Source organism: Somniosus microcephalus, chromosome 5 (genome assembly GCF_052327205.1).
Source record: "Somniosus microcephalus isolate GS21.2 chromosome 5, FLI_Smic_1.0, whole genome shotgun sequence".
In the NCBI taxonomy this organism is placed as follows: Eukaryota; Metazoa; Chordata; class Chondrichthyes; order Squaliformes; family Somniosidae; genus Somniosus; species Somniosus microcephalus.
The window spans coordinates 167,143,464-167,159,521 of NC_140991.1; the positions used below are offsets into that span (position 1 = coordinate 167,143,464).

Consider the following 16,058-nt stretch of genomic DNA (forward strand, 5'->3'; position numbering starts at 1 on the left):
AATAACAGTTTTAAGAACAGCATCACCACCTGGGGGGACTAAAAAGTAAATATAATAATGGTAGATGGCCAGATAAAAGTAATCAGGTGTGAGGAAAATAGTGGCTCAGGAAGTAAATGTGACAAACAGGAAATGCATGCTAAATGCAAGACTTTTATTCTACTACACATTAAGATATATAGATACAGCTTGAAACATCATCTATTCATTAAAAGCTCTAATATTGAAACAAAAATGAGGATCTAATTAAATGGACCACTCAAGATAATTTAATTTAATTTTTTTTGGCATATAACTATAATTTTGGCCTATCTATTGAAAACATTTTACTTATTGAACTTTCAGCAGTAAATTAAATGTCATTAGTTTACTGTAGCATCATGACATAACTGTTTGAAGTTCTACCCCACACAAGTGGAATGCTTTGCCTCAATGTGGACCAGGGTGAGTGGGGATGTTATGCCTGAAAGAACAGCCATCAATAGTGCAGTGAAGGGAATGTGAGGGAGTAGACCAGAGTTGGAAGAGTGGAGAGTATGCTAGGGGTCATATGGCTGGACAAGATCAGAGAGGTAGGGCAAGGCCTAGTAATTCCTTTGAGGTGAGGACAAAATAATTGGTATGCTGTTTTTTTAAATGGAATAAATACCCATTAAATTACAGTTACATGGCGGGTGTGATTTAGCTTACACTTACTCTGACAACGTATCCAAATTGCTAGTGGCATATTGCAGAGGTGATGCTGGTGCCAATTTGTTTTAAATTGTTTGGCAGTTTCATATTGGCAAACTGAGGTTAGATTTCTGGTTCAATCTGACCCATTTGCCACTGGAAACGGTACGAGAAAATGCTAACCGAAAATCGCTATAGTGAAATGTACAGTGAAATCTTCACCCATTCATTGCTCCTCTTTCCATTCCCTTGTACCTTTTTATAAGAATTTATTATATGGTTTATATAATAGCTGGTCAGATTTCTACAGTTGATACTATTTCCACTCACTTGGACTACAGAAAAATATAATTTAATTTCTTTTGCAGTTGAAATCCTGCATGTTATGAAGTATGTGTCTTATATTTTATAGATGTTTCTCTCATGAGTGGATTATAACTACTTGGGATTTGTAAGTTACATTGCCAACCTCACTTATACTTCATGTGCCATGAAGGCACAGTTGGAAACTGTATTGTGATGTTTCTAATTTCTAGACTTGAAAGTAAAAATCCATATTAACACAACAGTTTTTTTCTTTTTAATTTAAGTGTAAAATCCCTGGCCTCTGAAGGAGCAAAGTCAAATCCATCCAAAAGGCATCGGGACCGATTGAATGCAGAGCTAGAGCGCCTAGCCAATCTCCTACCCTTCCCACAGGATGTTGTAGCCAAATTGGACAAGCTCTCTGTTCTCCGCCTCAGTGTCAGTTATCTCCGAGCTAAAAGTTTCTTTAATGGTAAGACCACTCTGTGAAATATGTTCAATATTCATAGTTGTCCAAAAGGAAAGAACTCCTGTGAATAACAGGATACAAAAAGGGGTGTGTAATTCCTGCGGAAAGTAAAATTTAAATGTTATCATATGATCTTGAACTTTGTTGGACTGAAAGGGAAGCTTTCTTTTTGCTATGAAAATAGATTTTCTTTTCTGGATACAGGTGCTTTAATCCAAGTTTACACCCTACACAACTGTAAGGCTTTTTAGACAGTGCATTAGAACTTGAACTGAATATTAATGTAACTTTTTCTAGGCTGCTTTAATCCTTGTTGGTGTTTAAGCAAAATATCACATTGAAAATTTTCTAAAATAACATACAAATTGTGCTCAGCCTAATGTGGGTATGAGTTAATTGTCAAATCATATTGCTTAAGAGATGGGCTGTTTTTGTAACAGATGCTCTTTAAAGACATATTTATCCAATATAAACACAACTGTTGTCGCAACATTTTTTGAAGCTGATCTGTTGCAGAGATTTGGTTTCTTATGACTAAATAATAAGCATCTAACTTAAGCTTGTCACTCTGGAGAATTTCAAATCTTATTTATTATTAGATCACAATTTGGTGCATTCCCAAAGTGCAATAGTGAGTATGAAGTTAATAATTACATAGCAAGCAGTGGCTAGTTATAACTTCAACATGTTGATTTAAAAAAAAGTTAAATATATGCATTAGAGATTGAACTTTAAATTAATATGAACGATACTGTTAAACTTTATAAAAGTCTGTTTTCACAGTATAGTTGTTAGGTGGGGGTAGCACGCAAGACTAGGCATTCTGGCAACTCCAGTGAGAAAGCATTAGACTGCCATTCCAAGGATCTGCATTCTAAATTCCAACTTCTAATGTGCTTTTTTTGTAAATCTGGTAACCACATTGGGCCAGTTTTGTTAATTCATGGGCACCCACTAAATGGGAATACCTTGTGGTAGAGGGGGAAAAAAAAGAGGAGAGGAGAAATTGGAAGAGACTTCACTCGCAAAGTGTCATTGACTGTGGATGTGGAAAGGGCCTGGGTAAAAGAGAGCAGTATGGGAGGAAGCAAAAGAGGATTAAAATAGGGTAAAATGATGTGTGCACAGACTATAGTTTTAAAACGAGCACAGATTTTGTGCTTTCCTGCAGTTAGCTGCAGATGTTTCCTGAGAATGTGAATATGTTACTGTGCAATAGAAAAATCCCATTCTCAACATGGGGGACTTAAAAAATAGACAAAGTGACATTTTTGCTTTGTATGAAATTTGAATGACTTTTCCAGATTATGTTATGCTTTTTAAAATCTGTTAATGACTATCTCTTCAGGCCTCTTGAAGATGTCTATATTGCTTTAATCATCTTTTTCACTGTTTTGGGACAATTGTTTTAACTGAGTCTTTGGAGCGTTGTTGAAGTAATTTAAGAAAGTGATATACTGCAGTAGTTAATTAATTTTCAAAATATAAGGTATTTTTTACATTACAGGAGTTAAAGTTGTTAAAAGTCATGGTTGTGTGTTAATTTAATGAAATAAGTATTCCCAACATAAGGGTTTTGAGGGAAGTGGCGGTAGGGATTGTGGATGCATTGGTAATAATCTTCCAAAACTCCCTGGACTCAGCAAAGGTCCCGGCAGACTGGAAAACTGCTAATGTAACACCCTTATTTAAAAAGGGCAGTAGACAGAAGGCTGGAAACTATAGACCGGTTAGCCTAACATCTGTGGTAGGTAAAATTTTGGAGTCCATTATTAAGGAGACAGTAACAGGACATTTGGATAATCATAATTTAATAAGACAAAGTCAGCATGGTTTTATGAAGGGGAAGTCATGTTTGACAAATTTGCTGGAGTTCTTTGAGGAAGTAACATATAGGGTGGATAAAGGTGAACCAGTGGACGTAGTGTATTTAGACTTCCAAAAGGCATTTGACAAGGTGCCACACAAAAGATTATTGCTTAAGATAAAAAATCACGGGATTGGGGGTAATATTCTGGCATGGATAGAGGATTGGCTATCTAACAGAAGGCAGAGAGTTGGGATAAATGGTTCATATTCAGACTGGCAATCAGTAACCAGTGGTGTTCCGCAGGGGTCAGTGCTGGGTCCCCAACTCTTTACAATCTATATTAACGATTTGGAGGAGGGGACCGAGTGTAACACGTCAAAGTTTGCAGATGATACTAAGATGGGAGGGAAAGTAGTGAGTGAGGAGGACATAAAAAACCTGCAAGGGGACATAGACAGGCTAAGTAAGTGGGCAGAGATTTGGCAGATGGAATACAATACTGGAAAGTGTGAGGTTATGCACTTTGGCAGGAAAAATCGTAGAGCAAGTTATTATCTTAATGGCAAGAAACTTGAAAGTACTGAAGTACAAAGGGATCTGGGGGTCCTGGTGCACGAAACTCAAAAGGTTAGTATGCAGGTGCAGCAAGTGATTAAGAAGGCCAATGGAATGTTGGCTTTCATTGCTAGGGGGATAGAATATAAAAATAGGGAGGTATTGCTTCAGTTGTACAAGGTATTGGTGAGACCGCACCTGGAATACTGCATACAGTTTTGGTGTCCATACTTAAGAAAGGACATACTTGCTCTCGAGTCAGTACAAAGAAGGTTCACTCGATTAATCCCGGGGATGAGGGGATGGACATATGAGGAGAGGTTGAGTAGATTGGGACTCTACTCATTGGAGTTCAGAAGAATGAGAGGCGATCTTATTGAAACATATAAGATTATGAAGGGGTTGGATCGGGTGGATGCAGGGAGGATAGGATGTTCCAGATGATGGGTGAAACTAGAACTAGGGGGCATAGTCTTAGAATAAGGGGCTGCTCTTTCAAAACTGAGATGAGGAGGAACTACTTCACTCAGAGGGTGGTAGGTCCATGGAATATGCTGCCCCAAAAAGCTGTCGAAGCTACATCATTACATAAATTTAAAACAGAAATAGACAGTTTCCTAGTAGAAAAGGGAATTAAGGGTTACGGGGAGCGGGCAGGAATTTGGACATGAGTCTAGGTTCGGATAGGTCATGGCCCTGTGGGTAGCGGAGCGGGCCCAGGGGCCGTGTAGCCTGATCCTGCTCCTGTTTTCGTGTGTCTAATGCTGTTAGATTCAGGAGATAGTCCTGTCATAGTGGATTGGCGGTTAGGATCAGATCAGCCATGATCTTATTGAATGGCGGAGCAGGCTCGAGGGGCCAATTGGGCTACTCCTGCTCCTATTTCTTATGTTCTTATGTTCTTATAATGGGTAACTTCTCTAGAGTTGAAATGTCCACCTAACTTTTTAGCTGCTGTTGGTTTAAATGTTTGAGGGATTTGAACATATGATTTGGTCTGGTGCATTATCTTCTGTTGTTGCATTCTACAAGACACGTATCAAAATGGTTAGATATTGAACTGTTTAGTTATCATCATTCATATGTCTTTTTTGATTTAGAATAGTTCTTTGTTAGTATGTTGGTTGTTGCTTGTAATACAGCTACCCCTGTAAATACTGATTTGTTATATCAGCATTGAAGTGTGAACTGAAAATTTAAATGGCTGATGTAGGACGTCTGGGATTTCCTTGCATATGGTTGGCAGTCTGAGTTAGTTGGCTACATTAGCACACTATTTGAAAGGTGTATCATAATATGAACAATATATCCACTTGCTGCAATATTGTTGCTGGTTTCTGAAGCAGCAAAACTATTGACAAGTGGCCAATTCCTTTCCTACCCCTCCTTTTCAAACAGTTTAGTGTGTGCTCCTTTTGTTTATCCTATTAGAATTCCAATTGCCTTTATTTGGAAAGAAAAAATAAACTTTGATTGTATGATTACCAATTTCACAAACATGTTTGCTTTATACGCTGTTTTTACGCATTTGTGGGAGCATCAACAAAATCGAGCATGCTTTCTGTTTTGGAATTTATACGAACATACAAATTAGGAGCAGGAGTAGGCCACTCGGCCCCTCGAACCTGCTCCGCCATTCAATAAGATCATGGCTGATCTGATTACTCCACATTCCCGCCAACCCCCGATAACTTTCACCCCTTTGCTTATCAAGAATCTATCTATCTACCTCTGCCTTAAAAATATTCAAAGACTCTGCTTCCACCACCCTCTGAGGAAGAGAGTGCCAAAGACTCACGACCCTCTGTGAAAAAAATTCTCCTCATCTCTGTCTTAAATGGACGACCCCTTATTTTTAACCAGTGACCTCTAGTTCTAGATTCTCCCACAAAATGAAACATCCATCCTGTCAAGACCCCTCAGGGTCTTATATGTTTCAATCAAGTCACCTCTTGCTCTTCTAAACTCCTGCAGATACAAGCCTAGCCTGTCCAACCTTTCCTCATAAGACAACCCATCCATTCCAGGTATTAGTCTAGTAAACCTTCTCTGAACTGCTTTCAACGCATTTACATCCTTAAATAAGGAGACCAATACTGTACACCGTACTCCAGATGTGGTCTCACCAATGCCCAACTGAAGCATAACCTCCCTACTTTTATATTCAATTCCCCTCGCAATAAACGATAACATACTATTAGCTTTCCTAATTACTTGCTGTACCTGCATACTAACCTTTTGCGATTCATGCACTAGGACACCCAGATCCCTCTGCATCCCAGAGCTCTGCAATCTTTCACCATTTAGATAATATGCTTCTTTTTTACTCTTCCTGCGAAAATGGACAATTTCACATTTTCCCACATTATACTCCATTTGCCAGATCTTTGCCCACTCACTTAACCTATCTATATGATAGCAAAATACTGCGGATGCTGGAAATCTGAAATAACAACAGAAAACGCTGGAAAAACTCAGCAGGCCTGGGCAGCATCCGTGGAGAGAGAAAGAGTTAATATTTTAGGTCGATGACCTTTCGTCAGAACCTATCTAAAACCCTTTTTAGCCTCCGTATATCCTCTTCACAATTTACGTTCCTACCTATCTTTGTGTCATCAGCAAATTTAGCAACCATACCTTCGGTTCCATCATCCAAGTCATTTATATAAATTGTAAATAGTTGAGGCCCCAGCACTGATCCCTGTGGCACACCACTCGTTACATCTTGCCAATCAGAAAAGGACCCATTTATGCCTACTCTCTGTTTCCTGTTAGCTAGCCAATCTTCTATCCATGCCAATATGTTACACCCTACACCATGAGCTTTTATTTTCCGCAATAACCTTTGATGTGGCACCTTATCAAATGCCTTCTGGAAATCTAAGTACAGTACGTCCACCAGTTCCCCTTTATCCACAGCACGTGTTACTTCCTCAAAGAACTCCAATAAATTGGTTAAACAGGATTTCCCTTTCACAAAACCATGTTGACTCTGCCTGATTACCTTGAACTTTTCTAAGTGCCCTGCTATAATGTCTTTAATAATAGCTTCTAACATCTTCCCTATGACAGATGTTAAGCTAACTGGCCTGTAGTTTCCTGCTTTCTGCCTCCCTCCCTTTTTGAATAAAGGAGTTACATTTGCTATTTTCCAATCTAATGGAACCTTCCCCGAATCTCGGGAATTTTGGAAAATTAAAACCAATGCATCAACTATCTCACTAGCCACTTCTTTTAAGACCCTAAGATGAAGTCCATCAGGACCCGGGGACTTGTCAGCCCGCAGCTCCAACAATTTGCTCAGTACCACTTCCCTGGTGATTGTAATTTTCTGAGTTCCTCCCTTCCATTTCCTGATTTACAGCTATTTCTGGGATGTTACTTGTATCCTCTATAGTGAAGATTGATGCAAAATACCTGTTCAATTCAACTGCCATCTCCTTATTTTCCATTATTAATTCACCAGACTCACTTTTTATAGGACCAACGCTCACTTTGTTAACTCTTTTTTTCTTTTTAAAATATCTATAGAAACTACTACTATCTGTTTTTATATTTCTAGCTAGCTTTCTCTCGTACTCTAATTTTTCTCTCATAATTCTTTGCTGTTTTTTATATTCTGTCCAATCTTCTGACCTGCCACCCATCTTTGCACAATTATATGCTTTTTCTTTAAGTTTGATACTATCTTTAACTTTTTTAGTTAACCACGGATGGTGGGTCCTCCCCTTGGAATTTTTCTTTCTCGTTGGAATGAATATATTCTGTGTATTTTGAAATATCCCCTTAAATGTCTGCCACTGCAACTCTATTGACCTATCTCTTAACCTAATTTGCCAGTTCACTTTAGGAAATGTATGAAGGAAATGTAGGTACATAAAGAGCAATCTGCTAACCACTGCTTCAGGGCTTAAGAGTACTTTTTTTTCTCTCCAAATTACAGCTTTGATTTATAGTAGCTGTTCACCATATTTTTTAAACTATAAATTGTGAGTTTCTAAATTAATTCAGACAGTGGCTTTTTTAGGTTAGTGTTTAAAACTTGCAATGCCTGGAAGCACTGAATGAATTGCATGTTGGAGATTTATAATGGATATAGAGATAGTATAAAAATTCTTCAGGTTCATGTTCTGCATTGTATATACCTCAACCAGTGAGGATACTTAAGTGTTGAGCTCCAGTCAACTATCTTTTTAAAATTAATTTGTTTTCAGGTAAGAATTTTAAATTGGTAAACATTACAAAATGATGGAACATCTTGTAGTTGAGTTTCTAAGATAGATGAAAAGCATATTTTAACAAAAGACCTTTCCCCCAAATTTAATTTTATATTCAAAATAAGAAAATTGTTAAAGACTGTTCAAAAGTTTGGCTATGCTGTACCACTGTTGTAGGATAACAGGCACAGTGCCACTAAGTTATTAAACCAAACCTGCCTCACTTGGCCTTAGTTGGTGATGTAATGGCCATCAACTGATTCTTGAATGATGTAAGTTTGGTAGACTGTATGTGATTTTAGGTAGTAGACTGCTGAAGAGGTAGTTGTGTGTTGAACTAAAAGTGTAAGCAGGTGTTCAATAATTGTTGGGTTGATTAGAGGCCGAGGAGCCAGACCGAGGAGCCAGAATATTTTAAATTTAACACTGGCAAGACTAAAGCCATCCTGTTCAATTTAATTTGTACCCGAGCCTCCCAATTTCCCTGCTGGTTGCTTACTCAAGCTTAACGTGACAGTGTGAAAACCAGGTTTGCTGTTTGATTCTGTGCTCAAAATTCATACCTTAACCAAGATCACCTGCATTGCTGCTGAAACTCTCAAACATAATTTCATTTACCTTCAGAATTGAATTGTGCTCTTTTCCCTGGCCTTCTGAACTCTACCCTAAATAAATTCCACGTTGTCAAATTCTGTTGCCTACATTCTATCCCACATCAAGTTCTCCTTGTTAGCCCTGTCCTTGTTAGCCCTGTCCTTGTTAGCCCTGCCCTTGTTAACCCTGTCTTCATCAATGTAAGTTGACTACCCACCCTGCTGTGCATTAAATTCACAATCTTTGTCCAAGTTTTCAAATCCCTGCTATCAGGAGCAAGTTGAAACTTGCAAGTGTTTGTTGTAGGGCTGATTGAGCATGGGACAAACTTAGGTTGGAATTTCCACACTCTCTCTGAGTTACCTTTTTGGAGTATTCTGCATAGCCATTTTCCTTTTGTACACACTTATCCTTGTGTCTAATCTGCTTGGCACTTTTTTTGTGGAAGGTTGAGATGACAGCTGAGGAACAATAAGCAGACACTGAAATGTCCAGGGTAAGAAACTCCTCTCCTGTTGGGGAATTACTCAGCGGGATCAGCAACCACGGTTGCAGATGACTGTCCTCTTCTCATCAGTGCCATCCACCCAATGTTTCTTTGCTTACAGATAATGTAGGCACCATGTAATGCTGCACAATGGAACCATCGTGGTTGCTTCCTGGATAACTGATACTGATGTGCAGAATGATGTTACTGTGGTCAGATAGCACCTGAACTGTAATTGAGTACAAAGCCTGTTTCTCTTCATAAAGGTCATTGGGTTAACATGAAGAGACCTGATGCTCTCATGGGTGCCATATGCAATGCCATTCAGTCATGCGTGTTTTGGCACCTGGTGAGTTGTGGTCAAATCCAGCTGCTTCCTCCTTTCCTCAGGAAAAGTGATGAAGGTGTTTTCTCATGCACAAATAGCATTTGTCACTTGCTTGATTCATATGTATATACTGGAGACCGATATGGCGGTTGTGTCTGAGGGCAGCTTAGGAGAATCTAGTTGCACGAAAGCTTCATGTTGTGGTAACCTTCACTATTGGGAGAAGAGCTGTCCCTGATGCACACCTGGCACAACTCTGCCGGTGTGTCTTATGAATTGCAGGCAGTGAAGGCAAGCATTATCTGACATGCCCAGGTACATGTGCAGGGAACTATTAACATAGGTCCGGGATAGTGACATGTGTAAGTGATGTGTGTAATCAAAACATCTGTGGGGTTATTGAGCCTGCATTTGTTGGCCCCTCACAAACTCCTCTTCCTTATCTTAATTATGCATTGTGTTCTCAACCTCCTCTTTGTATAGTGTGACATCAAAGTCAGTAGAATTTAAGATTCAAGAATAATAAAATGCAGTATTGGCAGGGAAATGTCCCCTCACCCCCCAACCAAAAAAAGAGGACTACCTCGGAACAAAAATGCAACAAAGGGTACATAAAAGTGCACAACACAACACTTAAATAAAAGCCGCCTTTCTACTTTTAAATGCCTGCTTCAGCAGGCCAGATCCTGGGACTTCTGCACCCAATATCTATGATGAGAAATGCTGTGTATAAAATTTGGTGTGGGACTGGTGAAAAGTAAATGAAACTGCGCCTGTTGATGGGAAGGCCTCGTGATTTTGCCTCCTGAATTACCTCTTGGAAACTAGGTTGCTCTGCAATTCGGTCACACTTCCGATTTTTTTAACCCAATGCCCTTTGTCTGCAAGGCCCCTTGCCACTGGTGGTACCTAAAAATTTAAGATTTAAAATATCTAGCATTTTCAATTCAATTCAATTTTATTTGCCATGTGTACTAGTACAATGGAATACTTACTCCCCGTAGGGACACGTCAGCTATTTTTACAGCGCCGTGTTCAGAAAGTCAATTCTTTGGCATCCAGTGGCAGTGGGAGCACGATGTCCCTCAGCCGCTCCGTCCTCTTCACTGTTGCTGGCTCGGCTCCACGTGTGGTGGCCTGCTTCTCCCGCTCACCATCTGGCCACCATTCCTGGCTCCCCTCCTCTCAATCGGACTGTGAGTCGTCATGGCTGCTGCTGCTGCTCGATGCGCTGCGCTGCCTCCGCCTGACTCGCCGAACACATCCTCTGGTCGCCGCGGCCTCCACCTCACCGTCGCCGGCTCCACGGTCCGATGGCCCGGGCCTGCTTCTCCCGCTTCGGTCCATTTCATCCACTAAAGGAATTTAATTTTGTTAGGTACTTTTGTAGTTGGTCATGTTCCATACAAAGCTGTACTTGCCAAAAATGAAAGTATATATTGTGAAATGGCCTCTATTTGTGGCTGTATGTCTGTCTTTTTTTTAGAGTGAGGCTTATGATTTAATCTATTAGTAGTGTTGTGGCTAATTGTCTGAATTTGAGGGTAGAGTGCCAGACTAGGTGGTTTTCCTCTTCAGACACTAGGCTTCCTGAAGGCTGTTTTTGGTGGTGACTTTTAGGGTTGGTAGTATGATCTTAAGAAGGCCATTCATTTAAACAAGTAAATTAAATCACTGAATGAGACAAGATTGGACATTTTTTTTGGTGGGGGCGGTGGGGTGAGATTTCGGTTTTTTTTAAGCAAAGAATTCAGATGGTAACAGTGAGCATAGTCTAGATGAAAACCAAAATAAACTTTTTTTTCCTTTGGTTAGATTTGCTGACAGTGTGAAAAACTGAGATGTGCTTTGTAAAATCATGGTCTGTGGGACATAACTAAAAATACAGGAGAACATTTTTGTTAAATGCTTTTTTCGGAACATCCATTGGTCCCCCTATCCTTTCCTGTACATCTCCTCCAGTCCACAAGCTGCTATCTCTCTTCACCTACCTCATTCTTTCAAACCAAAACTAACTTAACCCTGCTTGTGTTGCCGCAGAAATATTAAGAATGTAATGGATTTTGAATTAAAGTATGTGATTTTTCTTTAATTAGTAAAATTTGGCAGGACTGTTTCACCGTTTAGCTCTTCCATATGGTCCAAATTTCTATCTGGTAGTTTTTTTTCAGATTTTCTGTGTCTCTCAGTTGGTGAGGAACTAGCCAAAAGAAGAACCCATTTGGCAAATTGTAAGCTATTCAGACCAGAAAGACCTAAGTTTGATTCCACTCTGTGTTGAGTTAGTGGATCTGAGCTGGAGCAGCAGTTCGGATACTACAAATGAGCTATAAAGGGAAAATGTCAGCCAAGGTTCTTGCTCCTGGTGGGCTGTCCAATTACTGTGTGCATGGACACTAGATGAGACTAGGCTTGGACTAGGCTCTGATGCCTTTAATAGTCAATGATATTGCTGACACTCCCCATCTAGGCTCACACAAGAAAAATGGCTACTTAAATGAGGTATCTGGAGGATTAGGTTCACTTGTGGGATCATAACAAATAACAGTTGCCCATTTTTAGGAACAAGTTTTGGGGTGGGGGTGGAGGGAGCAAACTGGACAAAAAAAATTAAATTGAAAGCTCTATAAGAAGTGCTCATATGTGGCTCAGTGGCCATCTTTTGTAAGTAGTTGGATTGCTAAAAATAGCACCAATATTTAAAGGGAGGAAATGCCTGGGGGTTTCAAAAGAAGAGTGTGTGGGATTTTTTTTTAAAAGCCTGCCATAACCAACCATTGGTTGACCTCATTAAGCTGCTGAACTTTTTAAATACATTTAGTATTTTAAAAACTTTATTCAGTAGTTACTGTGAAATTGCCAGGTTGTGACCATATATTTTCTGTTGAAGTCAACAGTTCACTGTGATTTAAGTTCTTGCATACAGAAACAAAAAAGCTATACCGCTGCTGATTTAAGAAAAGTGCATAGCATGAGGTTAAAGCATACGTTGTTGAAGTGCTGATCATAGAAGCACCTGGGGTTAATGGCTGAGAGTGTTGATTTTTTTTTAGCTTTCTTTCACTGGTCAAAAATATTTGTGATAATGTTCAAAAATCATTCTTTTATTTTTTATATATATATGTGTGTGTGTGTGTATATATTTTATTTATATATATATATCCTTTAACACCAAAATGTTTCTTCCTAATATTCTGCAATAATTGATGTGATGTGAGCAGCATTTAAAATTTGTGTGCAATTAAAATGCAAACCTGTGAGTTTAAAAACTGCTCATATCGTTTCACAGGGTGGTTGTTATCGGAAGTAGGGAGTTTTGTCAACAGCCGAGTTGTGTGGAGAGCAGTATTTACATGAGACAGGAAGTCACTACTTGTGTTCCAGAAAGCAGTGAGCCATTGTCCTGTGACTCCTATGCTGCTGTTTATGTAACATGACTTTTGGGAATGGGATACTGAACTGAAAACTGAGGTTGTTGAACTTCTAAAAGTACTGTAAGGAAAATGAAAGCTGTGTATAATGCGCACTGTTATATTTCTCTTTATTTGAACAACTTTATAAATTGAAGTATTAAGAAATGCCCTTAATAAAAGAAGGAAATCTCGTTCAGAGTTCTTTTTGATTTAAAGTGTGTGTATGGTTTTTGATTCAAATCTGGGCACATGTCTGACCCTTTTATAGCACATGGAAAGGTACCTGTTTCCAAAGTGCAAGTGGCTTTCAATCAAAACCACTACCTGCTTTTATATTTAAAAAAAACTATTTAGCATTTAAAAAAAAATTCCATTCAGATGAACCACCATGTAAGCAACCAGTCAGTTCTTTGAATATTTTTTTCTAAGCCCTTTGTGCAGTCATGTGTGATCCCCACCCGTCCCACCGAAGACTTGAGCTGGGCCTTGGGATCTAATATTTTGGGGGGATTTCAATGTCTGTGATGGTTAGTGACCTGTTCTACTCCCTTACCCCCAGCTAGATATGCAGCATTTTAGGCCGATACACCTGCGCTGTTGCTGTCTCCATCTCTGCTGTCCTGATTTAAATTAACTGCCTACAAAGATCAGTCTGATTTTAAATTAACTGCCTACAAAGATCAGTGTAATAATTTGCATTTGCTGTTCTCTTTCAGAACACACTGGCTGGCCACCCCTCCCCCAGCCTCTCAGTGCCTTGAGATGATCATTCTTTTCCTCCTGCCCCCCCCCCCCCCATCAAAAACAGATCCAGCCCCCAAGTGAAGCAGGTCTCCCATTTACCATAAATGTTCCCAAGACCTGACTCCCACACACTAACCCTGGCGTGGCCTGGAGGAATGGAATGAGATTTACCATGGCAATGCTTCACTTGACATTTTTCTTCAATGTCCAAGGAATATTTTTGTAACTGAAAAAAAAATAGCTGTTTGTGGCTGTTCCTTTGACAAAAAACACTCCCAGACTGCCACCCCTTTTTCCTGGCTTAGATTTTATTTCCCCTTTAATGTTTCCATTCCAACGTAACTGTGGACTTTGTTGTTACATCTAAACATATAAAACCACCAGCTTGGTCCATTGAGGCTGTCTCGTACTGTCATGGTGTAACACCTGCCCGCCATGACTCCCATCTCCCCCCTCAACCACCAGTCGCGCAGTCTCCATATTCCAATTTAAGAAAAAACTCCTGTCATTTCAACTCTGCCCCGTAGTTCCAGGAGGCCAGTTCCCATCTACCTTCTTTCTACATGCAGTTATGTTGAGCACTCCAGCTTTCTTTTTAATGCTTGCAGCAAATCTGCACTCATTGCACAAAACAGCAACTTGTTTCAAACCCTAAAGCTGGTTTTAAGGCTTTGTTTTATTTCGGCTAATGAATGTAATTGGATTTATTATGTAATTGATGAGTTGTAACAAGTACCATCATATTTAAATAAATATGTTTGACTCAAAAAAAACTTGTTTGAGGTCAGTGGCTCATTGTGAAAAGAAGTACCACTTAACATCTAACCTATTGCTATGCTTATGTAACTACTCGTGTACCCTGGTCCTCCCTAGATATCAATCTAATGGCCCTGCTCTGAACTTGTTCCAGGGCTTCTATCACCCATCATGTGAGAGGAACAAAACTGGAGGCCGTATTCTAGATGGGGCCTAACAAAGGCTTTATTTAGAGACAGAATTGTATTTAAATGTCCTGGCAATACATCCTAATGCTTTATTTTCTTTTTCAATAGTTTTGTGGCTCTGGTCATGGACCTTTTTAAAAAAAAATTAATGCACTATGTCCCTACCTACATGGATGACACTAAATGTATCTATTGATGACTGCCAGATAAGGGCCTGTTTCCCCAATTGCATCTAGATCTGTCTGTAATCTATTTTTCTCATTTGAGTTCCTTACATCTGCACATATCCTTGTATCAACTTGTGGACGTCTTTTCCCCTCCTCGAATTTATTATTGCTTTTAATTCAACTGTTGATCATGTTCTCCCCTCCTTCCCTCCCCTTATCTCTTGATAGTGGGTTATACTTATATGGATACTGATCACATGTTTGCTGGTGAGTGCTGACAGACTATTCACCATGCGGCATCATTATAATGCTGGCTTCACCAGTGTCTATACTTGTGCATTTCGAGCAGGAGCAGCTGGTTAACAATCGAGAGCAGGATTGCTTGATACTTTTCTTCAGCTGATCTGTGGCCAATTAAGTATCTCTACCACCACCCAGGTTGAGATCAGCTAACTCAGCATAAATTAGAGATTGAACCTGGGGCCCTCCTGCTCTTTATCAATTAGGTACTTAATGAGCCATCAGGGGAAATTATAGTAATAGCATCCAGAGACTTCACATTCGAATCCGATCAACCCATCACTTCTGAAAGCTTATCTTGTAGAGTGGTCGTGACATTTTTTTTTTCTTTTGTGCTTGCTTGATCCTCCCAAAGGATTAATTCATGTGAAAACCTTGCCTTGTGTCTGATGGAAAATATGAAATTGTTTATATAGGTCCTAATAGTGTGGGACTGCCCAAAATATTGGCACACATCCTTTCTAAGATGTTTAAGAACTATATCATAACACAGAGACACTTCATCTTCAGTAGCACTGAATTGTCTTTGCGCCACAGACTAATTATTTTTGTCACTGAAAACATAAACTGGCACATTAGTGTTCATCCTGAAAATAGTTCCCACTCGACAGAATATTTTGAAATGTGTTTGTGGTTTGGGGGTTATGTTCTTTGGGCATTTTAGAAGATATGGTTTTACAATGATCTTAGAAATTATAACTAAATTGTCTTTAAAGGAATTGAACTTGGCTGGTTTCATTTTGTATGTAAGTATTAAAAGCACGTATAATCGTTTAATTAATGCAGGCTGCGGTGGATTCTTGCAAAATATAAATTTTATGAGCACCTTAGAAATCTCGTAAGCAAAATATTTTCTTGGTTGCAATACACTACATCCTTTTAAACAAATCTGTAAAATGTAACGTTTCAAAGGAGTAACAACGTAAAAATGTTCTAGTATAAGTTAATGGGCCATAACTTGCTGTAGCAAGGCGATGTCTGCCGTTAGTTAGACTTGTCCGTGCACATTTAGGTTTTAAAATTTTTTGCGTGCAAGTTGCTGAAAGTGCGAG

General features: G+C 39.3%; 1 protein-coding gene across 1 annotated transcript in view; it reads left to right on the plus strand.

Annotated features, from left to right (window-relative positions):
• LOC147117432 (aryl hydrocarbon receptor-like) overlaps nucleotides 1-16,058 on the plus strand; it is a 239,811-nt gene that overhangs the window by 15,538 nt on the left and 208,215 nt on the right. The window contains exon 2 of the mRNA XM_085988413.1: nucleotides 1,263-1,450. Coding sequence (XP_085844539.1) covers nucleotides 1,263-1,450 — 188 coding nt within the window. The remainder of the gene's footprint in view (nucleotides 1-1,262; nucleotides 1,451-16,058) is intronic.